At 45.9% G+C, this 23332-nt stretch overlaps 3 protein-coding genes across 6 annotated transcripts; 2 read left to right on the top strand and 1 right to left on the bottom strand.

The window, feature by feature from the left end:
* Positions 1–709: 709 nt before the first annotated feature.
* SAMD15 (sterile alpha motif domain containing 15) lies at positions 710–5713 on the bottom strand. Its single transcript, XM_015865197.1, has 3 exons — positions 5558–5713; positions 5148–5246; positions 710–1307 (listed from the first exon to the last, which is right to left on the bottom strand). Exons 1-3 carry the CDS (start codon positions 5657–5659, stop codon positions 1083–1085), a joined length of 426 nt encoding a protein of 141 aa, XP_015720683.1. The 5' UTR covers positions 5660–5713; the 3' UTR covers positions 710–1082.
* A 179-nt stretch (positions 5714–5892) lies between these two features.
* On the top strand, positions 5893–15447 carry TMED8 (transmembrane p24 trafficking protein family member 8). Its single transcript, XM_015865196.1, has 6 exons — positions 5893–6094; positions 6250–6328; positions 7504–7633; positions 8532–8673; positions 8937–9236; positions 10171–15447. The coding sequence occupies exons 1-6, from the start codon at positions 6001–6003 to the stop codon at positions 10386–10388; spliced, it is 963 nt and encodes a 320-aa protein (XP_015720682.1). The 5' UTR covers positions 5893–6000; the 3' UTR covers positions 10389–15447.
* Positions 15448–15601: 154 nt separating this feature from the next.
* On the top strand, positions 15602–23330 carry LOC107315137 (rab9 effector protein with kelch motifs-like). 4 transcript variants are annotated; one of them, XM_015865188.2, is made up of 14 exons: positions 15602–15673; positions 16139–16315; positions 16850–16955; positions 17476–17598; positions 17919–18138; positions 18543–18566; positions 19328–19450; positions 19857–20044; positions 20792–20991; positions 21290–21381; positions 21680–21731; positions 22236–22333; positions 22552–22767; positions 23136–23330. In XM_015865188.2, exons 2-13 carry the CDS (start codon positions 16152–16154, stop codon positions 22764–22766), a joined length of 1605 nt encoding a protein of 534 aa, XP_015720674.1. In that variant the 5' UTR covers positions 15602–15673; positions 16139–16151; the 3' UTR covers position 22767; positions 23136–23330. The 4 variants fall into 4 exon arrangements, 3 of the variants coding, with proteins under 3 accessions (XP_015720674.1, XP_015720672.1, XP_015720673.1); XM_015865186.2 differs by having other exon boundaries at positions 15604–15836; XM_015865187.2 differs by having other exon boundaries at positions 15604–15836; positions 23091–23330.
* Positions 23331–23332: the final 2 nt, after the last annotated feature.

Raw genomic sequence — 23332 nt, 5'->3', positions numbered from 1 at the left:
CAGAGATGCTGATAACTCTCTTCCATCAGTTTCCCTTGCTGGTCTCAGCAGTATCTAGTGGAAGAACCCACTGTAAGGACTTTGTATTGCCAGGCAAAAATAACGCCAAAAAGCAAATAAACCTTTACTTATCAATTTCTTAGTCATATGCAAACCTCTGATGGAAGTAGGTAAAAGATTATACAATAGAATTTCATTGTCTTTCTTTCCACTCTGTTTCCACCATTGAGAAACTCCATTTTGCATCCATCTGCAGCCTTGCCAAACATAAAAGCAGTCCCCTTACTAATGTATCAGCCCTGAGACCTCTTGATTTTCACATTTTGAGACAAGAATGTACATATTTGTTTTTCCCTGATTTTTGTCCATACCCACTCAGGACAGGTAACTCTTCATTTCCCAACTTCTCTACTTTAGCTCATGGTATTCTCTCACACTTCCTGCCTTGTGTTGCAGTCCTGTTTACTACGATAAAGCACTTGGTTCTGTTTCACACGAAATCAGTTCCGTGGTTAGGACAGGGATTGGTTGTTTACATTGTAACTTGGCATCCCCAGGCTGCTGATAGCAGCAGGCAACACAAATGTGCACCACTGTGTGTGCCGTTTGTCTTAGCCTTGTGGTTAGCAGCATTTCCAGTCTGCAGACTGAAACCTAGGAGAAATCTCTTCACTTGAACAGCAGGGAAACCATTGCCAGTCACTGGAAATTGAAATATGCCTAGGATTGATTGGTTTGATTTGGTCTTTTTAATCAACTGTGAAGCAGAATTTGAAGACAGACAGTCAGTGGTAAAGTCACACCTGATTTATGTGTTTTGTTTCATTTAGTTCCTGGAAGCAAATGAATTGTAAAGAATTCTTACAGTAAAGAGCCAATGTGGGGATGTGTTTGTTGTCATAAAATTGCCAAGAGCTGCAATAGCCTTTCATGTAGTGTGAACAATGTGAAACTATACCACCCTGGACAAATTGCAAGCTAATAAGGATGTATACTGCTTTCCCAGATGGGCTTCTTACACAGGTGGAACTGCAGTGTGACTCTGATCCTGAGTCTGTGTGCTCTGTGATGAAAGGAGAGCATCAGTTTCTACCCATCTGTGTCTGCTGCACAGGAGGAAATGTAGAGTAGGGCTCTAGACCTGCTTCCTGGACAAACTGTGAGAAAGTGAGGGCATCTGCTTTCTGTCCTGTTCGAGACTTTCGTTCCAGGAAGAGACCCATGTTGTCTCTGTATGGGAGGGCAATGGATCTGCTGAAGACAGGCTCCTCAAACCCCAGCAGCTCCCGCACATGTCGTGAGATCTCCTGAAACACAAATATATCAGACAAAAACATCAGAAATTCTCACTTCACAGGACATCAGCTAATACTATTTGGTGCCAAAGCAGTAAAAAAGGAAACAGAGTTTATGAATTTTGGAACATTATCACACTTGAAGTAGAAACTCAGGAAGGATCTGAAAGTATGAGTCTGGTACGACATTGTAAAAGGAGAGGAGACTGCATGTTCTCCAGATTTACTGTGGGTGACAGCCCCACAGCTGCTTTCTTTAGTGCAGAAACAGCCTGGCTTTTCTGTTTGCACTTGCAGAACAAACAAGTTATGGGTGAATGAGCTGGAGTCTGCCTAATGCAAAAACACTGCTGTTTGCAAAGTTATATTGTTAGTAACCGACTCTATACATAGAAGAGCTGGAAAAACGAATTAAACCAATAAGCTATATTGCTCATTAAGAAAATCAGAGGAGACTGGCTGGCTGAGCCAGCTGGGCTGGGACTGTCAGTGTGGAGGCTTCTCATTATTCTTGAAGTCACTTCCAAGGATGTCACCTTCTGATTTCACCAAAGAGCTGAAATGCAGTTCACAAGGTTTTACTGATCTTTCCTCAGAACCTCCCTCCAACCTTGGCTTGAGCCTGAAGAGCAGTACACTACTGTATCTGTCAGCAGAACAACACTGGACTGCTATTTTCAGTGGCTTTGATATACTTTAAAATACCAGTACAGTGGAATTAAAATCAGCAGAAACTTCATTTGACCGTTCCAGAAGCTCTCAGAAAATTTAATGCATAGTTGTGTTGTTTTTTTTTTTATCAAACTGCCATTTCCCCTATATTGCAAAATGTTTCTGTGCCACTGAACTGATGCTATCGTGCTCATTTCTATAGTAACTATCAGGTTTTGACTGCTATCAGCCTTTCCCTGATATTTCTGGTTGGGGAGCTTGCGTGCCCCTGTGAGCAGCATTATGATATTACCTTTGCACCTGCTCCAGTACACTCTTACTGAGGGCCCCAGGTGGGCCACAGTCAGCTCGGACCCCTGTGATCCTGGATCCCACCTGAGTAGGGGTGAGGTAGAAGACACAAGCAAGAAGCTGGATGGAGCATGATTTCCAAGAACATCGAGGTTCTGCTGAAGTCTGAGATGATCCTCACTCACTTACAAGCTTTGGAAAACATTACATGGACTAATTTGTAAGCTTGCTGAAGTAAGTCAGCTAACATTATCCTGGCCTGGTTAGTTTCTCCTTCAGTTTCTACAAGAGAAAAAGCAGGTTTTGCAGTTGTTTTCTCTAGCCCGTAGCTTAGTTTTTCTTAGCTGTTAAACAACTACCATACAAAATCCCTATATCCCAATGAGGAGCTGGGGATTAAAAATCATACAAAGTACTTGTCACCTTTGGTAACTGCAGAGGCTGTCTCCTCTTGCCCTAGACATACTCTTGAAAGGTTTCTGTATGAACAAAGCCAGCAGGGCAGTGTGATGCCTTCACCTCTGCAATCAACACTATTACTCATGGTACTAACCAATATTTTTTGGTGCCATATTCCATTTCAAACAAGCAGTTAAGACTGCTCGGCCAGAGGGAAGCTTAGAGGTGAAATTGCTTTTTGGTACTCCAGAATAAAAAAGCAGTGTTCGTATGCTATTCACTGGAGCACAAAGATTTGCTCTCTCTCTGGTTACTTGAACTTCTACCTTGTGTCCTCTGGGGAAAGCAACTGTAAATCAAATGTGAAACAATTGGCTTGGCTCAGTAAGTGCAGCCTCAAATCCCTCAGTTTCCATTATGGAGTAGAAAGAGGGAAATGAAATTTAAGTCAGCTAACTCTGATGATGAAAGGGATCAATGAATCAATTCTAGCAGTATTACAACTGGGCAAATTATCCCATCTAAATCCTGAAAATAAATGCAACTAGGTATCACCTTCCTTTAAAACTAGATGCCTTTTCCCATCTGTGATCCAAAACAGTCTTGTCCTTATTCCCCAAAGAGCTTTGCTCTCCTAGGAAAGAGCTGCAAGTATTTTGGATGTGTTTTATCAGTTCAACTTTCTGTTAAACTTCTCTCCAAGGATTACTTGTGTGGTCTGTCTCAATTTCTCAGACACATACTGAAACTAGAGAGAAAAAACAGGCCAGTAACTAAAGCCAAGTCAGTCTGCAACTAAAGCAAAACCTCAGTTTTATTCCTAGGTTTGTCTTAGATCCACTACCAGATTTTGAGTTGTTGTTTTCTCCTTTCACACTGCTATAAGGACCTCACAGGGACACTGACAATCATACTGTTGTTCCAGTTTGAGCTCTGCTGTCCTCTGGTTTCTCATGCCAGGTCTCTGCATGTCTATGCTTTGTAGGCTCAGAAGCTCCTGATCACCAGGTATACATGTACCTGCTTTGAACTGAGGGTTGTGCAAAAACCTAATACCTTTTGATCCCAAATTAGACCTCCTCCTGTTCTTTCAGCATTGGCTGCATCTCTGATGTGGTTCTTTATACAAATAACTGACATCAGTGGAAAGCAGTTTTATCTACGTTTCCTCCTACGTGTTATTTAAAGGCTCTTTTTGGTACATAAATAATGTTTTTCAATGGCAAAAGTCTGTATTATCTTTTGTTTGGATTCAAGATACAGAAGTTTGACTTTGCAAGAGACTGGATTTGACTGTCAAAGGGGAGGATGCATTTAAGGGGAAGCATGTGATTAGGAGAACTGAAATCACAGTCAATAGTTAATGACCGTGATTCAGACAGCAGATCCATTTCTGACTGAAATATCTCTTGGAACTGTTCAAACACATCTAAGCTCATGCTTCTCTAGCTATGATTACTGTTACACAGGGTACATGCTGTTGGGTCCTTTACTATTTTGATGTTAACCCAAAATTCACAGCCAGTGTCTCTGGTATCTCACACCACTGTACAGCTGCTGGTTTCAATACAACTACAGCATACCATAGAAAAGAAGTGTGATTTAATGAAGAGTAAACCTGAGTGTGTTTCAAATACTGACCTAAAATACTTGTGCAACAAGTCATTTGGGTGAGGTTTCTTGTGTTTCCTATTGCCATCCCTACACAAGGGATAAAGAAATAAAATGAGGGGTAAATGGAAGATCAATAAACTCTATTCCATTGTGATCCTAGTGAAAACTAAATGTATTTAAAACAATACAAAAATTACCTACATATATTGCAAGTACGAAATGCTGCATCTCTGTACATTCAGGAATCTTTGGAAGGCCAAGGCGCAGCCTTAACCTTAGCTTATCTGTTGGTGGTTTTAAAGAAACAAGGTCTTGAGAGGAAAATTACCAGCAAATTACATGTTTATAAAATGGGGAAGAAGCAGAGACATTTGTGTTCAGCAGAGTATAAAACAAGGAAGTAATAACGAGTTGCCCTTCTGCTGCTTGAGAACTGTGGTTTGACTGTTGCAGGTTAAAGCTGCCCAGATTTGCAGATGTTCTACAAATTAAATCAAAGAGATGGTTAAGTGGAAAATTACTGAAAGGAAATTCCGAGGGATTGCCTATGAAAGACATTTGCATCTTGCTAAGCAATTTTCTGGGGTCAGAGGAGCGACACAGGCTAAAAGAAAGGTACAGCAGTTCTGATGCACCAGTGTTGCCCTGGAAAGGCAGCTTGCAGTCCCCAGTTAGATACAGTTACACCTGAAGACTTGAACAACACAATCATTGGGTTGAGTAAAACTGGTTGTCTGCTTTCAGGCTCACTGCTCACACAAAATCTGCCCGTGCAAATGGGTGACAGCCCTGCACCGTGGTGGGCAGGAGGGGCTGGAGCTGGAGCTGGGCTCTGACCAGCCGAGGCAGCCACAGCACCACAGCACACATGTGCACCTGCATGTGTCCGAAGTCTGTGACGCCCAGGGCCGGCAGGTTGGAGCAGTTCACCAGGATGAGGCGGCGGCCGGTGATGCCGTTGGCTCTGAAGCACTCCTGGGCAGAGAAACACAAGGGAAGGCAATGGGACATCCGCAGCCCTCGACCATCCCCCACCAGCGCTGTAGCCTCATAAAACCACAGAAAGCCTTGGGCTGGAGGACCTCAAACCCACCCTGCCCCATCCCGTGCGGTGTGCTGGGCTGCCCCCACCAGCTCAGGCTGCCGATGGCCCCATGCAGCCTGGCCTTCAGCCCTTCACCCCTCTGAGTAAAGCATCCCCCACCATCTAACCTAAGTCTCCCCTCTTTCCGGTTAAATCCATTCCCCCTTGTTCCATCGCGGTGTCCCGGGCCTCTGACCCACACCTGGTACTGTGGGAAGCCGAGCCCCGACACCCACTGCGCCACCTCATCTGTTCCCCAGCCCAGCACTGTGTTAACGCTGCCCTGCCCCGGGTTCGGCTCCATCGCCGGTCGCGCGTCCCTCCGCGCCCCATCGCTCCGGTAACCGCCACTTCCTGCAGCTCACCCCGCTTTCCCTTCCCCCATCACCCCCCATCTCCCCCCGTCCCCGCTGGCGACTCTCGGGCGGCTCGGCGGAACCCGATCTCGATTGGCTCCGTTGTGGGGGGACACACAAACCGCTCAGCGCCCCGCACCGCCCCCTTCCCGCACGCCCCGCTCGGCTCTTTCCGCCTCCCTCCCCGCTCGGCTGTTTCCGCCGCCGTCGGGCGCAGCGCTTCGGCTCCTGTCGGCTGTTTCCGCCTTGGCCGGCTGTCGCCCCGGGCTCACCGCCCGCCGGCCGTGCCATGTCGGACGTGCTGGCCGCCGCCGTCGGCTCCCGGTTCGAGCCCCCGGCCGCCGGAGCGCCGGACGGCTGCAGCGGCACCGAGCTGCCCTCGGGTACGGGCCGGGCTGCGGGGCCGGGGACGCGGCGTGGGCTGCTGTGTGGGCTCCGCGGTGCGGGCGGCAGACGGGGAACGCGGGGGTCTTGCTGTGCTGTGTGTTCTCAAGGACGGAAAGTGAGTTGATGGCATCCTCCTTCTGTTTGTCGTTAGGAAACGAAGCCGCAGCCCAGCGGACGGAGCCTGCGGAGCAGCGGGGTGATGGCTCGGGGAGCAGCGCCTCGCAGAGCGGGTAGGAACGCGTTCCTGTGCTCGGCACCGCGCGGCCTGCTGGGCTCTGCTGGGCTCTGCTGGGCTCTGCTGGGCTCTGTCGGGCTCTGTCGGGCTCTGTCGGGCTCTGCCGGGCTCTGCCGGGCTCTGCCCGGGCTCTGCCGGGCTCAGTGCCGCTGGGAAGAACGGGCTGCACACCGAGCTGTGTGCCGTGGGGTCGGTGTACGAGGAACTGTCCCTGCGGACCTACGTTTTAAAGCCTATTAGATAACAAAGTGTGGCTCACGGCTCACCTGGAATCGATCAGGTTGGAGTCAACCCCAGAAGGTTTTGTAGTCCATAACCAGTAAGAACTACTGAGCTTTCAGGACGTGTTCAGGGTATTGCAGTACTGAGGCACTTGCACTGTGTGGAGGCTGAGCAAACATATTCCTTATGCTGTTAAAACGGCTGTTTGATGTCATCTTAGTTTGATGCAGATCACCCTGACATCCGCCTTCTCGAGCCCAGGTGTTTTCTTATATCACTCTTTATTATGCCACCCAGTTTTATTCAAGGAATGAGCAACACGGGCTGTGAGCAGAATGGCCAAAGCTGGGTACTCATGGGTGTTACCTGATGAATTTGTGTATGTCCCGCTCATCACAGTGCAGATCTTGGGCTTCTTTACTGTTGCTGTTGTGCCATTATGTAGTTCTTGTCAGTGCAGCATGCCTGAATACGGCAGAGGGATCTGTGTGTTCTCTGTATTGCTTGGGATTGCTGATGGGGAAGGTTGTGGTAGGACATTTCCAGGCTGGATCTGAAAACTGTTCTGAATCCTTTCACTGCTCTGGTTGGCCCCTGATGCCATGCAGTAGCTAGCAAAACAGGAGGCATCCTTTCTTGAGCAGAAAATTGCTGCTGATTTCTATGCTTGCAAACACCACACTGAGTGCGTGCAGTGAATTAGTTACTGTCTAAAGGACATTAAATATGGAATATCTCTCTGAAGTTGCTCCCTCTATCTGGTATGGAAGACAAGGGCAGAACTGGGGGTGCAAAGGGCTCTGCACAGGTGTTGGGAACTAACTGCAGGATGCTCAATGCCTCTGTCCTGAATTCTGGCTGCCTTGGGGTGATCCTTCTCACAGCTGAGCTCTGCTGCTTGTGACCTGAGTGTAAGTGCTGAATTGTGGTGCTTTCTTCCTCTGAGAGGTTGCAGATAGGGTCACCTTTGAGTGCAGATGTAGCAGAGGATTCAACGGAAGACTGTTGCACTGTGGAGGACCAGAAAGTTGCTGATGCAGAAGAGAAGCTGCCTGACCAAATCCAATCCACCAAAGAGGTAGGTGGTTATTTCTGACATCTAAGGAGGGAGGTAAAGCAGCATTTCTTCTGCCCTACTGCTGTGCTTAAGGGCTGTGGGACAGGCTTTAAGGGTTGTGTTAAGGTGAAAGTAATAATGTTGATTCACTTATGATAAAAGTTACTGACTTGCTTTGCAAAATCTCTCTTGTGTACTCTGCTAGTCCTTACTTCCTTGTGGTTTCTGGCTTGCCAAAGTTTCAGGGTTTATTTTCACCTTCTGCCTCTTGTTTGATTCTTCTGGGGGTTCACTTAGTGCGTGTTTATGGAATAGGCAGTGGAAGGCAATCTGCCATCTTTTGTTGAGCAGCCCATTTGCTTGTATTACAAATACAGCAGAAAAAACTTGCGCAGGTGTCACACAGCCTAAGGAGCTTTGTATTTTCATAAATGGAAAGAGAGCTGGCCACAATAAACCGGATGGACCTTTGCTCAGGATGCAGTTGATGTCAGTGTGATTGTGCTGCAGTGTTGATGCAGTCAGAGCTGAAAGGCTGTCCCTAGAGAAGCAGCGCTTTGGGAGTACTTTCTGGGAGCAGTCAGCTGTGTCTGCGAGGCTATTGCTTTGCTGAAAGATGACAATTAAATCTCAGTAAGATGCAAACGTGCCTGCCCAGAGACTCTTGGGGAGTCAAGGGATGTGTGGTTTGTGACATGGATGCAGCGTGTGACTGCAGTGTCCCCACACAACAGAGTGTCTGCTGTGGGGAAAGTAATGTAGTGAAGAGCCTTAGATCAAGATATTTTTTTCTAGTTCTAACAGAAGCTACTGCAGGATCTGACTTGATTTCAGTGTAAGTTACTACAGAGTTGTAAATCCATCTGAGGACTTTCTTACCATTATGGTCTTTCTGACTGGGTATATGTGTTTTGTGCAGGAAGCTCTTGCTCAGATGACCAAGTACCACATACATCAAGGAGCAGGGGATATAGTCATGATTCAGTCAGATCACACTGGTGCTGTGGATATTCTTTCAGCTGAGCTGGAAACTGCAGACCTCCTTGGGGAGCAGAGAAAAGGTGAGGCCTGAAAGGACCCAATTTGTTAATTACTCTGTGGCCACTTTTTTTAAGTGCCAGTGTCTGCCTTGGCCAGAGAACAGTAGAGTATGTCTTAGAGGCACTGCTGGTTCCTGCTGGACGTGTGGGTTCCTTGCTGGTGTTGGTAGAAAACTTCATATCTGACTCCAGAATACAAGAGCCTTATCTGAAAACAGTGCAGCTATTTATGGTGGTTTGGCCAGTCGTAAGATGAGCTGATGATCTTTTTCCCCTTGTTCCAGCTCAGCCTCCCCCTCTGGCTCCACCTACTACATGGACAACAGGGAAGATGAAGGAATTCAAAGCCAAGATGGGAAAGGAGAAGAGTGCTAGGATGGTGGTGAAACGAGGCGAGGTGGTGACAGTCCGTGTGCCAACCCATCCTGATGGGAAACGTGTTTGCTGGGAGTTTGCTACAGACGATTATGACATTGGATTTGGGGTGTATTTTGAATGGACCACTGTTACTAGCACTGCCATTACTGTTCAGGTCAGCGAATCCAGTGACGAGGAGGATGAAGAGGAGGAAGAGGAAATTGAAGGTTGGTGCACGCTTTGAGAGTTATTTTGTGGTGCTTGTTACCACACTGCTGAGAATGTTTGTCAGATGCTGTAATTTACATCTACTCTGCATACTTAATCCACTTGTTATCTCTGCAGCCTGTTGGGGTTTGATTAGGCAAAAATGACAGAGCTGTTAGCCCTTCCTGCTTCAGCACTTGTCAGTGGCATCCTCCAAGAGCATTTTTGAAACCTAATACATTGAAAAATAAAGGAGAAACCCCTTTTCCAGCTGATAACAAGCTTTTCTAGCTGAGAAATTTTTGGTGGTAGGTGATAACCAAAAGGTTCTTTTTTTTTGTTTGTTTGTTTTTTTTATACATTATCCCAGTGTATCATTAATTTGTGCTGACTGCTATTTTATGTCTTTGTATCTGTGGAAACATATATTATCAGTTCTGTTGTTTTCAGTATATTTGTGACCAGTGCAGCTGGGGGTCTTGGTGTCTGAAATCAATCTTGCAGCTTCTCCAAAATGTGTATCCTCATATATGAGGAATTTACTGTTGGAGTGAATTGAGGATGTACGAACACAGTAAAGTTATAGTGAAGACCTTTTCCACCTTTCCTTTACTCCATGTCAGTAGCACTGGGCCTCCTTAAGGAGGCCTGGTTGTGGCATATGTAAGAGGAGTGAACTGTCTAGAAGTGTAGGCCAGGCTGGCAAGCAAATAGTACTGTTTCATTAGTATTACGAAGAGAGCTGATCCTTAATGTGTCCTTTTTATCACATTAAGAAAAGCTGGGCTTAGTAGGTTGTATTAGCAGAGGTCAAGGCAGATGCTACATGTAATGCTATCGTAGGTAGCCCTCCTTATGTTTACATGCCCCTATGTTCTGGTCTTGTTTAGCTTTTTATGGGCTATCTAATAGCTTAACCGATGCTTTCATACTTTCTTCCTCTTTCCCATTCAGGACTTGCCCCTGTTGGTGATGTGGAAAGGGGCGCCAAAAGCTATCTGCGGAACCGCTATGGAGAAATCATGCCTGTGTATCGAAGGGACAGCCATCGGGAGGTGCAGGCAGGCAGCCACGACTACCCAGGCGAGGGCATCTACCTGCTGAAATTTGATAATTCGTACTCTCTCCTCCGCAATAAGACTCTGTTCTTTCATGTCTTTTACACTAGCTGAAGGAATGGGAAGGGGCAGGGATGGCAGACAGGAGGTGGTGAGCGCAGCAGGCTGCCACCCAGCCCTGGTACTCCCTGATGGGCACTTCTGTGTGACAGAACAAAGGCACAACTCTGCTAGCAACTCTTCAGACACAACTTGGTTTCTTCCCACACCCTCCTTCCCAGCTGTCCTGGTGGAGAAGGGTGGTTGTGACTGGTTGTCCACAGGCAGCTGTTATTTCTGTAAAACTTTGGGAGTCCTGCTCTCTGTAGGTTTAGTGTTGGGCCTTCATCGCAGCCAGTAAATGCCCAGAGGCCAGGTGCAGTTGGTCTTGGTTTCTTTCTGTTGCAGTGGTACAAAATGAAGTCGAAGTATTCTTCATCTGTTGCTGTTCTGTAAATCTTCAGGCTCTTCTGCTGTGACTTGGATCACTAGAGGGCAGCTGTCGGCTGCAGTGAGATGAAAACACGTCTGGCTTTTCACCAAACCACTGATAATCTTATCACTTACCACCACTGTGTGTCACCAGCTGCCAGCGCTTCCTTTGTTGCTATATGTGGGGATGCAGCATGGCCAGTGGCAGCCAGTGCAGGTGGCATGGCCGTGCTACAACAGCCAGCTCTAACCTTCAGTTCCCATGTGTTAGAACAGAGTGCGGGGCTGAGGAGGGGAGTGCACAAATAGAAGTTGATAGGAAGATTTTCCTGTGGATCAAGAATCAGATGTTACATCTGTAGATTATAGAGATATAAAAATTATGATTAAAACTCCAGTGACCACATTTTTTTTTTCCTGTAGTCCAGTTGTAAAACAGAGGAAATGGTTTACTGCTGTATTGAATAAATATGAGAAGGCTGGGATACAACCAAGGAGTATATGAGAAATGTTTCTTTGTAGCAGCATGTTGATTCACTGGTGTTGCTGGATAATAGCATATATAATAGCATATATAGGAAGGAAGATGCTCCCCAGGGAAGCATAGTTTCTCAGCTGCTATTGTTGTTACAAAGGTACTGTTGCAAAAGAGCAGAAACTCAAAAGGGACAGAATTTACCCAATCCTTTCTGTAAACTAGAATGAGCAAGGCCATTGCTAGCCCTGATCGTGTGGTGAAGGATAGAGTTCCTTGGCATGTTTTAGTGGCTAGTGATGGCACTTCTGCGTGAGTATTGGCAGAGTTGAACAAGGATTACGTTAATCCTTCAGAGATGAGTTTTAAATCATTTTTATCAGCAACTGTTGTTTATTTTAATACTTATAACTTAAAATCTTAAATATTAAATATTAAATAAAAAAATCTAAAATAACTTAAAACTTTTTAAGAATAGTAATGTGTTTACACTTTGATACCTCTTTGCAGAGACACAGAATGGCTATTTGCACGGTGATGCTAGTAGAATTCTGAGTTTTATTTTTAAATCCTCCAGGTAAAGCACCTCTATTTGGTCCATTCCCTTTATTGAGAGGGATTGATGAAGAAAATGTTTTTGGGGTAGTTAAAGCCAAAGATTTTACTGTCCTCGGAGGGCTGCGTATTTTCTCTTAAGGTTGTATTATAATGCTGTGGAATTTTCCTTGTGTTCAAGCTCCTCGTTTAGCTATCTCTGATTACTTGTTCACTGCCCCAGAGCACTTAGTAGGTCAAAAAGGTGTATGTGAGAGGGGGAGAGAGAAAGAGAGAGATGTTTATAGTAGAGCAGCCCAAGCTTGGAGCAGGAAGGAGGAAAACCAGAAAACTAGTTGCTCCCTGGATGGGCAGGCAGGGAGCAGAACTGGTCAGGGTAAGAGTGAGCTGGTGCTACTCTGGGCCCTGAGTTGGAAGCCTTCCTCAAAGGAGGGAGAGAATCTCGCCATAGGGGAGCTGCAGAGCTGTCCCTCAAGCAGAGGGAAGCATAGGGCAGCCTTACATTGCTGGTTAATGTATGAGACGCTGTGGGGCACCTGATCCACTTTCTAATTAGGATTCATTTATGATGAAGGGAATTTTGACCTATGAATAGGATAAATTTTTTATAATTGCTGATCTTCAGTCTCACAACACACTATGGGATGCTGTTATTGCCACTGAATATATGTTTTTCCTATAATGTGTCCTCCCTATTTCTAATTCACAGCCACTCCCTCTCTCACTGTCTGTATTTTGATCATATCCTCATTCAACACACATTTTTTTTCATCTTGTCAGGTGTGAATAAGGCCTGCCTGACTACCAGTTCTGGTCACTTACCGAAACAAATAGTATGTGCAAGTTGTCAAGGTAACTTGTTAGTGGTTTTAGTGAAGATAAGCTGCTTTGTAGGTGGTGATCCTGTTGCTCAGTTCTAGCTTTCTTAAATGTGGACCAACCTTTTAATGAGGCTCAGGTCATTTGTTTGAAACTGTCCCCATCTTCTAGTCTCATTGACTTAAGCTTAATAGAAACATTGAATCTGGCCTGTTAACCCAATCTTTATGTGCCTGCCCTGTAAAAACGTGATGCCCATAAACAGACTTGCTGTGGTGGAACTGAAAGTATCTAGTGTGTATTATTCCACTACTTATGCTTCCTGGAAGCACGCGGTATCTCTTATGAACACAAAACAGTTTTTTGCATAGAATATTTCATCTGCAGGAAACAGAAGCTTTACAGTTGTACAAGATAATTACCCTTTGTTTGTTCTTTAATTTCCACATCACAGAGATGTTTCTCAGGTGTTAAAGTATCATTCATTATCTAAGTGACTACTTCTTTTAGGAAGGATCTGTATCTAAAAACTCAGATCAATTAAGGAATAACCTGCTTCTACATTTTGCAAAGTCTTTGTTGGCTTTTGTAAAAGCACAGAATTGTTTTCCAGTTTGTTTTGAATATGACTTAGATCTAATAATAAGATTTTCATGTTCAGACTGAGACATAAAACAATCATGTAGCGTAGGATTTGCATAAAAATTAGGCTGTATAATTGTCTGTTTATGATAATGGTAACAATCTGTTGGATGTTTTTTAATGTCAAATCAGGTAATAAGCTACCCATTGTTTTATCTTACCCTTCTCCCTTAGCAGTAGTGTAGCAGCAGGAGTTGAAAGTGTAGGCATTTCACTGAGGACTGAGTTAACATTGGCACTGTTTGTTCTGATTTAATTTGCTAACCAACTCTGGAGGCCCATGTTAAAGGTATTGGTGTCAGAGAGAGGCTATTCCCAAAGTAATATTTGGAACTTATTTAGTAGTTATGTACATTAATACTACCACAGAGCCACTTACATGAACTGTAAGATGAAAATGTGTGCTTAAGGAGAGAAAGAGCTTAACTGAATGACTTTGAGGTACTGAGATGAAAGTTGAGTTATTATGCAACAGTCTGAAATCTTGCCACACTCCTTTCTTTTTGGTCCTATCTTGTGGAGAATCTCCTTGTAACTATGTGCATGTAGCCATGTATGGCGTGCAGTAGGGCCAGCTGTGCTGCTGGACTTGGTGGGGAAGACTGGAGGTGACCCTTGTCACGTGTCTAGTTGCTGAAAGAGGTACTTGATCTTGTGAGTTGGAAACCATGGGTAGAGAATCTTTGCATGAGTTCACGTTGTCCCCACTGCTTATACCCTTCTTGTCTCACTACCCCAGTACACTTTGCAGAGGATTTATCACAAGGTGCCTTAGGAGCAAGGAGCATGTCTGAAGAGAGCCACAGATGTCATTAATCCCAGGGTTTTCTTCTCCTTGTTTCTCTGCCTGTTTGAGTAGAGAAGAGGCACTAAGATCAAGCAAGGAGAGAGTCCTGGTTGGCTGTCCTGGGGATTTAAGCTGTACATTAATCTGCCTCGTTGCTTTAAGATGAGTAGTAGAATTGTTAGAGTTTCCTGGCACCACAGGATCTTTACCTTCAGAAAGAAATTATAAGATGCTGCAAAATATTCTGGAACACCAAAGGACTATTAGTGATATTCTGGTGGTAAGCCTGAGGGCCAGAGAAACAGCAGACAGACATGAATAGCATTCCTCATGGCCATTCATTGTTTTACCACAGTGTTGAGTGGTGTGTGCTTATATGTATTGAGATTGGATGAGAGACCAAAGCAGCAAAGGTGTTTTTGATCTGCAAATGAGAGAGACATGGCTTTCTCCATTTCTTTTACCTAGAGATAATAATGGAATATCTGAAATGAAAAAAGGGAAAACTGTGAACTGATCTTGTTAAATACATAAGCTAATCAGGCTTAATTCTAATTAATCTAATTAGAAGCCACAAGTTTATCAGGAGTCCGAGTGTGAAGTCACTTATCTAAATAAGTTAGTAAACCCTAACTGAAGTTTTAGAGTGAACATTAAATGGCAGGGTCCAAACACATCTTGCAGGGAAGAGAATTTCCTGTGTAACTATTCCACACTTGCCTCCTAAGAGTCTCTGGCATTTTATTCTGAAACACTCAAACTGTTGCAGATGAAGACCATCAGGTGGAATGGATGGATCTGTGGTTTGTCATTAAGGGTTTAAGCCCATCTGGGCTGGTGAGTGAAGTCTCTTAGGCATGAAGCTGGATGCCAACCATTAAGCTCAGAGTTAAAGAGGCTTTGCCTGACTTTTAAGTTTAGAGGCTGTTCTTGGAAAGTAAATAGTTGGAGGTGATCTCCCTGTGACTCCTGAATGCCTGGGTGACTAACTGCTCTCCTTAGAGTGAAGCAATCTGCTGTCAAGTCCCTGCTCCAAGCTGTTAGCACAGTCTTTCAGTGGACTGTCTTGTAGGTGATCATATCCTTTCTTTTTATTCCCAGACGTATATTCTTATAAACTGTGAGAGCTGTCTCTAAGTCTTTATGTGATGTGAATACATTTGTTGTCCTGGAACCTCACGATTCATTTGTTTGTGCCAACCTGTTGCTTTTCATCTCCTCTGAATAAATCAGTTTTAAAGGGAGGTTACTTCAACAAGACGTGGCACTGAATCTCTTGCTGAAGGGCACGTGTGAATATTTATATTGTTTGCTTTCCTTCTGGGCTTGGTTTGTATAGTTTATATTCGATGTGTTGTGGCTGATTTGTAATATTATATTGAAAGTTATTCCCTTTAAATAAACTTTTCACTATGCAATCACTACCTTTGTCTTCTGTTTAAAGAGAGTGTTTCTCTTATGAATACAGACTTAGCAAAAAAAAACCATGAATAATTTCTGCTTCCCTGCCCGGCAGTGCTTGCAATGAGGCTGACCCCGACACGCTCGTGCTGCTTATGGGCCACGCGGTCCCGTCGGCTCGTTGGGCAGCGAGGAGGCGGTTGGGGGCGGTTGATGCCCGGCGGCCGCCCACAGCCGCACCGCCCTCCGGCACCTTTATGGCGGCCACCCACGGCCTCTTTTCTTTCTCCCCTGCCAGCCATGCTGTCCGCCGCGGCCCCGCTGCCCAGGGAGCGGGCGGTGCCGCCTGCGAGAATGAGCTCGCCTTCTACGTGCTGTGGGCGCTGCAGGAGCCGCCGCGGCGGCTGAGCAGGTGCGGCGTGTCCCGGCCCGGCGCTGCTCCTCCACGGGCAGAGAAAGGGTGGCGGCGCCGGGCCGGCCCTGGGCAAGGCTCTGTGGATGAGGGTGGATGACATGCGGTGTTACCCGTGTGGCAGCTCTCCCTTCTGAGGGCAACAGAGCATCCCCATGCAAAATGCTCTTGAGCAAAACGAGCCTTCTCATTCTACACTTTCATGGTGTTGGTTTTTTGTTTTTGTTTTTTTGTTTTGTTTTTTTTTAAGCCTTCCTGGTATTTCTCTTATTTTACGTCTTCTTGTTTGCTCTCCCTCCCAGCCAGTCCAGCAAGATGGGCTACCAGGCCTGGCTGCCCCTGCCGCTGCCCAGGCAGCTGGTGGTGTTCAGCCTGGGGGACTGGAGCTGCTACTCCCCAGACACCAGCATCACAGTGGACGTGTTGGTGGCACCAGGCATCGGGGTGCAGCAGCTCGGCACACTGGGGCCTGCCTGCAGGTAGCGGTACGACACGGTGCCGGTGGGTGTTGCTGGGCTGCCCTGTGCTTGGCCCTGATTTTCCCTTCCTTCCTTTTGGCAGATACCAGAATCTCTTGGGATGGCTCTGGGAAGGGTGAATATAGCACAGGCATAACCAAGTGTGTTGTTTACACTACAACTATCACAGATCCAGTGGAAGAATCTGTTTAGAACAGGAAGTCTTAACTGTGTAGTGTGATGGTTATATGGATAAGAAAGAATACCCCTTTACCTCCTAGAGATTGTGTTAGTTCTCCAGACCTGTCTCACATGTCATTGGTCATAATATGAAAGAGAATTGGAGACAGCCCCTGCCTTGCTCTGTTTCATGAGGTTACATTTGTACCCCCAAACAAAAGCTACTATCTAGAGCTTCCTGTGATGTTTCCAACTTTCAGCTACTTTCAGAGTTGGTATTTTTTGGCTTTGAGGTGCTACAGGAAAGTCTAGGAGCAAGAATTCCTCAAAGGTTGGTGCAATCTGTGGGCTGAAAACCCATGATACTCTGTGCAGGTCGCTGGTGTGGGAAGGTGACTGGAGGACAGATGTTTTCAAGGCCTCATTGAAAGAAACACATGAAAGCAACCCTGTGAAGCTTGTCCTGACTGTCCATGGACAGGTGAAAGAAGTAGTAACCCCTCTCTCTTCCTGTCCTGGATTGCAAACCACTTCACCTTTGCCAGCTCTGAACTTTAAACTTCCTTTCTCATCCTCTTGTGTTTCTTCTCTTTGCTACTCCAAGGCAGGGCCACATTGCATAGATCTGTTAATGCATCTGGTCTGAACCTCAGCCTTCCTCAATGATCCAGTACTACTCACTAAACACAACTTTGCTAAAACACCTCACGTATCGCAGCAAATAGGCAGCAGAGAATGGCTCACTTCTAATTCTACTCTCCTGGATGTGTGGTACAGGAATGATTGCTTTACAGTGTGTGAATGTCCTTGGATTTACTGTTTTTCCCTGTCTGGCTTTGTTTTCCTTTCTTTATTTATTTTGTTGGATTACCCCTGAAAGATCTGGGCTATTCCCTTGCAGGGAACCTGTCCCTTGCAGAACATATTTATGCTCACCTTCTGTGGCTGACAGCTTGCATGGACTTCTGTTCTAACACTGCCCGTTGTTGCTCCTGTCGCAGCTGCTCCGTGGAGTCTCCAGCAGTACGCCTGCCCACTCATTTCTGGTCCCAGAGGCCACCCAGTCCCCAGTGCTTCCTGCTGCTGATAGGCCCCTTGATCAGGATGTGGAGGATCCTTCTGCTGTAAGTGTGTGCTGAGTCCTTCCTCTCATCGGTTCACTTCTCCTTGGTATGTGCTCTGTCACCTGAAACTGCTCAGTCTGTATCTAGCAGCAGCACTTGCTGCCTTTCTCATAGAAAATACCTGGCTAAGCAGGTTTTGGAGTCAAAGATTCATTTATGCTACAGAAGTTGATTAATATCTTTGAAGGAGTTGAATTTAACAGCCCCTTGTGGGACCACTGGTCCCAAGCACTGAACTTGTCTTTGTCCCTGTTATAGATAACTTTGCAGTAGCCTCAGGTCTTTCTCTTTGTAAGTGCTTTGACTGGAGCTCTTCACAGGTTAAGGGTCAGAACTCTGAGATGATTGCAAGAGCTTCCTGGCCTGTCAGGAAGGACTTCCACACACCACTAAGGAGCCTAGTGGTACCCTATGCCCTGAAGCCAGCACCTCATGAGGTGGAGCCCAGTGACAACTGGAAGGAGAGCCCTGTCTGCCCCAAGAAGCCCAGAAAAATTTTATTTGAACCCAGAGAATCTGAGAGAGAGCTCGATGTAGAAGGTAACTCTGGCAGCTTCTGGGTGTATTTATGGGTCTTATCTGCACTGTTTCCCACTGCTGATGGCAACAGACTCCAGTGTATTTCTTGATGTGCCTCCAAGGCAGTGTTGGGCTTGTCTGTGCCTGGCAAAGTACTGAGAACTGCTCCCTAGGCCTGGATAAATTGCTTGAGCAGTTTTAGTCCATTGGGGAAAGGATATAGAACATGATGCACTCCTTAGTGCCAATACTCTGTACTGTAACATAATATACTTTATTGCTTAATATGAATAGAAGTGTTGTAAATGAGGGCAAGTACCATTAGCCTTATCTTACAAAAATCTTAAACCACAGAGCTGAGCATTTCCCAGGTTACGTCTGCTGGCTGCTTTCTTTACAGGGCGATCTCTGTGTTTCTTCTGCAGATCTGGCAGTGGAGGAGTTGCAAGGTGAAGATCTGGCTTCTAGACCCTGGTTTGTCTTTTCACCCAGCCAGTGATGCCATTCCCTTTGACATCACAGGCTGCTTGTGTTCTATCCTTTATCTCCCCAGCGATCAGGAATAGCAAGCATGTTGTCTATATATATTGTATGCAGTTGTGTAAGTGCTTCCAGTACTGTCAGGCTCTCTAACGTGCTTCTGTAACCCCTTTGAATCTCAGGGACACTTCTGGGTGTGTAACCATTTGAGACATAGAATAAGATGTGGAATAAGCTTTGATAAAAAGGATTTTTTAGCCTCCTCAGCCAAATGCAGGGGCTGGGAGCAAGGAAAGGAGGAAGAGTAGAGCAGTAGGAGGAATATCTCTGGAAGCAGCTCCAGGCTTTGGGTTGGTATGTCTTAGGCATCAAGAAGTTCTTACTGGTAGACCTCCCGCATGTTATCACAAGCAGTGATGTGAGGAGAGAGCACAACTGGGATTTCTTTCTAGGAATAGGTGCTTAATGGGATCCAAGCCTTCCTCTGTCTCTCTGCATCCAGCCAGAGCCTTCTCTGCTGACTCCTCACGATGATGCTCCCAATACAGTACTTTTTCCCCAAGGCCAACAGAAAATAGTGCATATTTTTGCCACTCCAATGATAAGAGACCTGCAGTCTTTGCTTTCCCATTTCCCTCCCGCTGAGCCCTCAGCTGCTTTATTCTCTCCAGTTAAGGGAACTGAGGATTGTCTTCTGACTGCTCCCAGCACTGTGCTCTCCCCTCCCCAGGCAGCCCCAGCCCACGGTGGTGCCATGCCATGTGCCTCAGCGACCTGGGAACAGCTGTTCTGGTTGGCGGAGAAGGTGCTGATCAGCAGCCCTGCAAGGATGCTCTTTGGAAACTGGAAATTGGTGAGGAGTTTAAGGCTGTCAAAAGCAGTGGGGTGGGTGGAAATAAAGGATGAATTGTGTGGGAAAGTGTCCTCTGGGGTCTGTGCATGGGGAGGAAACAGCAGAGGGGTCACAACTCCTAACACAGTCACTGTCAGTTCTAGGTAGTGGTTGGTGCTGGTGCCACTCCAGGCAATTTCCCAGTGTGCTGGGAAGGTAACTGCAGGATGCACAGCAGAATTTTCATGCTGCCTGCTGCTGTGCTGTGCCTGGCAGGAAGTCTGCACTTCAGTAAAGGATTATGTTGCTCCGGAAAAGCAGACTGGAGAAAGCAAACAAAGAACCTCTAATTAAGATCTATGCTTATGCTGTAATGATGTCCCCATGTTCAAACTCACCTACCATCTGCCTGGTGTTGCTCCTACAGACAGCAATTTCTGGTTTCCAGTGAGTCTCCAGGAACAAAATACTATGCCATCATGCTTACGTGGCCACACAGCTACCTATGACCCAGACACCAAGCGAATCTATATTTTTGGGGGCATTAAGGAGGATGAAGACTACAGTGGCATTTACATTCTGGACACAGTCACCTGGAAATGGCTTCTTGTGGATGTAAGTACTGCAGCTTTTCTAAGATAAAAGCACATAAAGTGTGGCAGGTCCTGCCTGAATGTAGCAGTTGATGAATTGATGTATTGATGTCTGTACTCCAGAAGTCTTGGTCTGTTGTTGATGCAGGTTGCCTGAACTGCTTAACCTTCTTGTATCTGTCAAACTCAACTATGCTGAAGGGCCATAAGCTTGGCAGAAAACAGAGGGCATGCCTAAAGTGAATGAAAAAAACAGTTGATGCAAGAGTGCTGTGTCTGATCAAGGTGGTGGGTGGGACAAGTAGCAAAGGGAAATGATGTCTCATTCTGCATGGTGTTGTTGAGAGCTATGCTGGATGCTAAGGAACTGGTCTTTTGAAGTCAGAGGGTTGTTCTTGAGCCTGGCAGGTCTCAACTCTTCGGATTGCGTGTCCTGTTCTTGCAGCAGGCCCTGTCAGCTAAAGACTGTCTATTTCCTGTCTAAAGCAGAAGACTGCTGTCACAGAATAATACTGGGATGAGATCTTTCTGTTCCCTGTCTTGTCTTGAGACAGCTGGAGTGGGAGGTTAACTTCCTACTCTTATCATAGCATTCTGGTGGTGCAGAGTCTGCAAAGGATTTACTGTCTGCCTGAATGGCAAAGATCTGATGGGGGTGCCAATAAAATGAAAATTGAGACTTGATGAACTCATGGCATGATGCGAAACCCTTTATTATGAGTCATGCAGTAAAATAACATGCTTCTTATAACAGATATTGTGTTCCTAGGCTAAAGGAAGAATACCATCGCTGACCTACCACAGTGCAACTATCTATCACAAGGAGCTCTTTGTTTTTGGAGGGGCTTTCCCCAAAGTGGCACCAATGGCAGTTGGACCCTGCAGCAACATACTCTACGTCTTCAATCCAGAACATGAAATTTGGTACCAGCCCATCTCAGAAGGGGAGAAGCCTCTGCCTAGGCTTGGGTGAGAGTGCTCTTGCTCTGGAGCTCCAAAATAGAGCAGGAAACCTTCCCTTCCACCTCAGTGCAGATTCCTAAATATTAGGTGACTTTCTCCACAATTTCCCCCATTAAGACAAGGCAATGTTTTGAATACTATTCTGGCAGGGCTCTGTCCTTGGGCTGCAGTGGCTGAGGATAGAAAGGGGTGCAGACAGAAGCTATTACAACTCATTAACAGAAGCCAAGGCAGGCTCAACAAAGGTTAACACATCAGGGAGTGTGCTGAAGATGCTTTGCTTATTTGCTGCTTTTCTTCTCAGGCATTCAGCTACTCTACTGAAGAACAAGCTGTTGATCTTTGGGGGTCGGAGGTCTTGTCTCTACCTCAGTGACATGCACGTCTTGGATCTGGGTAAGAAATCTTTGGAGGCTATTTTTAAGGAAAGAACTGGGAAATTAGGCCTGAAGAATGGAAAGGCAGAAATAAGTCCTGACTAGGCAGTGGAGGTGGAAAATTCTGGGTTAGTGGGGGCACAGGGGGACAGGTAATGGGAAAAAACAAGACATTCCTTTTCTGGGAGAAGCTAGGCTACAGGATGTACAGATGGCTGATATGACAGTATTTAGAAGCTTTTGTCTGGTTATAAGGCTGATAAATATTGCTAGGAGTGCTTTTTGGTCATTTAACTGACCTTTCTCCTGGCTGTCAGGTTTCATGGAATATACCCCAGTTGCACTCTGTGGACAGCCTTCTGCACGTTGGTAAGATCTTGTTGCAGATCCAGAAGCATTTTCTTTCCCTGTCCTTTCTCTGTGAAGCTGGGTTCAAAAGGTGCTTGTGATCAGACCCAGTTGCATACCTTTGTCTCACTAGTCAAAACACTGTAAGGGACCCCGCTGCTGTGGGACCAGATATTCCCATGCTCGGGTCCTCCTAAGCTGTGGGGAGTACAGACCACTTAGGTATGTAAGTGGAAATCTGAAAGGGATGCTATCTCCCATTAGACCAGTGACTTAAGTCCCTGCTATCTTATTCCATATAGCAAAACACAGAAGTTTTGTTAGCTCTTGAGGTAATGAGGTGCTTTTCAGCCCTGATTTGTCATGACCTGAAGAGAGAAACTAACTTCCAGGGTCATTCAGCAAGTCAGGGCAGAAGAGAAGTTAACTTCTATTCTTCAGCTTAATCCCCCATTCTGCTCATAAAAGTCTGCTCACTTCTGCCCATTGCTGGCTGACGCAACCCCACCTTTGCTCTGGTCCCAGTTTTCATGCAGCTCTGGCTGTGTCAGACTGGAAAGTTTTGATCAGTGGAGGCTGCAGTGCTGAGGGAGCCCTGCAGGATGCCTTTGTTTTTCACCTAGGTGAGTGAATCTCCTTCCATATTTCTATAGCTTTTGGTGACGGTGGACTGTAGTGGTGTTTCTGAATGCATAGTCTGGTGTGTTTGTTTTACTCCTTGCTTCAGGAACGTTGGTGGTTGGTTTTGTGTTATTGTTTTTTGTTGTTTCCCGCCCCCCCCCCCCCCCCCCCCCCCCCCCCCCCCCCCCCCCCCGTTACTTACAGCCCATTTCTACTTCAGATACTCTTTCATGGAGCACAGTGATCCACCCTGACCTCTGCTCTGTGCCACGAGCTGGCCACACATTGCTTGATCTAACTCCTGCCCACACAACTGATGTCGACAAGGAGAACAAGAATAAGCATAACCTGCACACAGTGCTGGTCTTTGGGGGCTCCGACTGTGCCGGGACTTTTTACAACATCACAAAGAAGATTCAGCTGGACCTAGGATAATGTAAGATAACCTGAATGAGTCTGTCCCTTCTTTGCCAGCATAAAGAGGGTTAATAAATATGTCCCAGCAATGTGGCAATCCAAGTTTCTACATGCAAGTGAATGCTACCTTAGCACAAGACTTGCAATTTCTTTCTCTATGCTCTTGGCATTGCCTTTTTAGGGCAGTTGATACACAGTATCAGATCGGTAGAAACCCCCTATTGTATCCCTGGCTTGGGTGCCAGAACTTTCAGTGGGACTTGAGATAAACCTGCACAGGAACACAGTTACAGGCTTCTTGTTTCCTTTCTTGACCTACAGGTTTCCCTTTTTGACTTACAGGGTTGGAATTTCTGAAGATGATTCAGGTGTTTGGTTTATTTTCAGATGAGCAGAATGGGATTTGCTGCTGCAGCTTGAAAGTTCCTCATCATCAGAGTACCTACACAATTCTGACATAGAAGGAAAGCATGTAATGTGAGATTTATTCCTTTAGGAAATAGTTTGCAGCTGAGGACTGGGAAAATTCACAGGGCATTGTCTGTGAATAGGAGAAGGAATAAATTGACATAATTTTCAGCATA

Source organism: Coturnix japonica, chromosome 5, assembly GCF_001577835.2.
Source record: "Coturnix japonica isolate 7356 chromosome 5, Coturnix japonica 2.1, whole genome shotgun sequence".
Lineage (NCBI taxonomy): Eukaryota > Metazoa > Chordata > Aves > Galliformes > Phasianidae > Coturnix > Coturnix japonica.
Note: the sequence above shows the minus strand (reverse complement) of the source record. Positions and strands in the feature narration are given on the sequence as shown.

Excerpts from the sequence above, each read along its gene's own strand:
- SAMD15 (XM_015865197.1), bottom strand. The coding sequence starts at position 5,659 with ATGGAGCCGAACCCGGGGCAGGGCAGCGTTAACACAGTGCTGGGCTGG. Across the intron at positions 5,247-5,557 it reads TCGGCTTCCCACAGTACCAG|GAGTGCTTCAGAGCCAACGG; the intron begins GTGTGGGTCAGA and ends TTCTCTGCCCAG. Across the intron at positions 1,308-5,147 it reads CAGACTTCGGACACATGCAG|GAGATCTCACGACATGTGCG; the intron begins GTGCACATGTGT and ends TTTGTGTTTCAG.
- TMED8 (XM_015865196.1), top strand. The coding sequence starts at position 6,001 with ATGTCGGACGTGCTGGCCGCCGCCGTCGGCTCCCGGTTCGAGCCCCCG. Across the intron at positions 6,095-6,249 it reads CGGCACCGAGCTGCCCTCGG|GAAACGAAGCCGCAGCCCAG; the intron begins GTACGGGCCGGG and ends GTTTGTCGTTAG. Across the intron at positions 8,674-8,936 it reads CCTTGGGGAGCAGAGAAAAG|CTCAGCCTCCCCCTCTGGCT; the intron begins GTGAGGCCTGAA and ends CCCTTGTTCCAG.
- LOC107315137 (XM_015865186.2), top strand. The coding sequence starts at position 15,682 with ATGGCGGCCACCCACGGCCTCTTTTCTTTCTCCCCTGCCAGCCATGCT. Across the intron at positions 16,316-16,849 it reads ACACTGGGGCCTGCCTGCAG|GTCGCTGGTGTGGGAAGGTG; the intron begins GTAGCGGTACGA and ends TACTCTGTGCAG. Across the intron at positions 16,956-17,475 it reads TCCTGACTGTCCATGGACAG|CTGCTCCGTGGAGTCTCCAG; the intron begins GTGAAAGAAGTA and ends CTCCTGTCGCAG.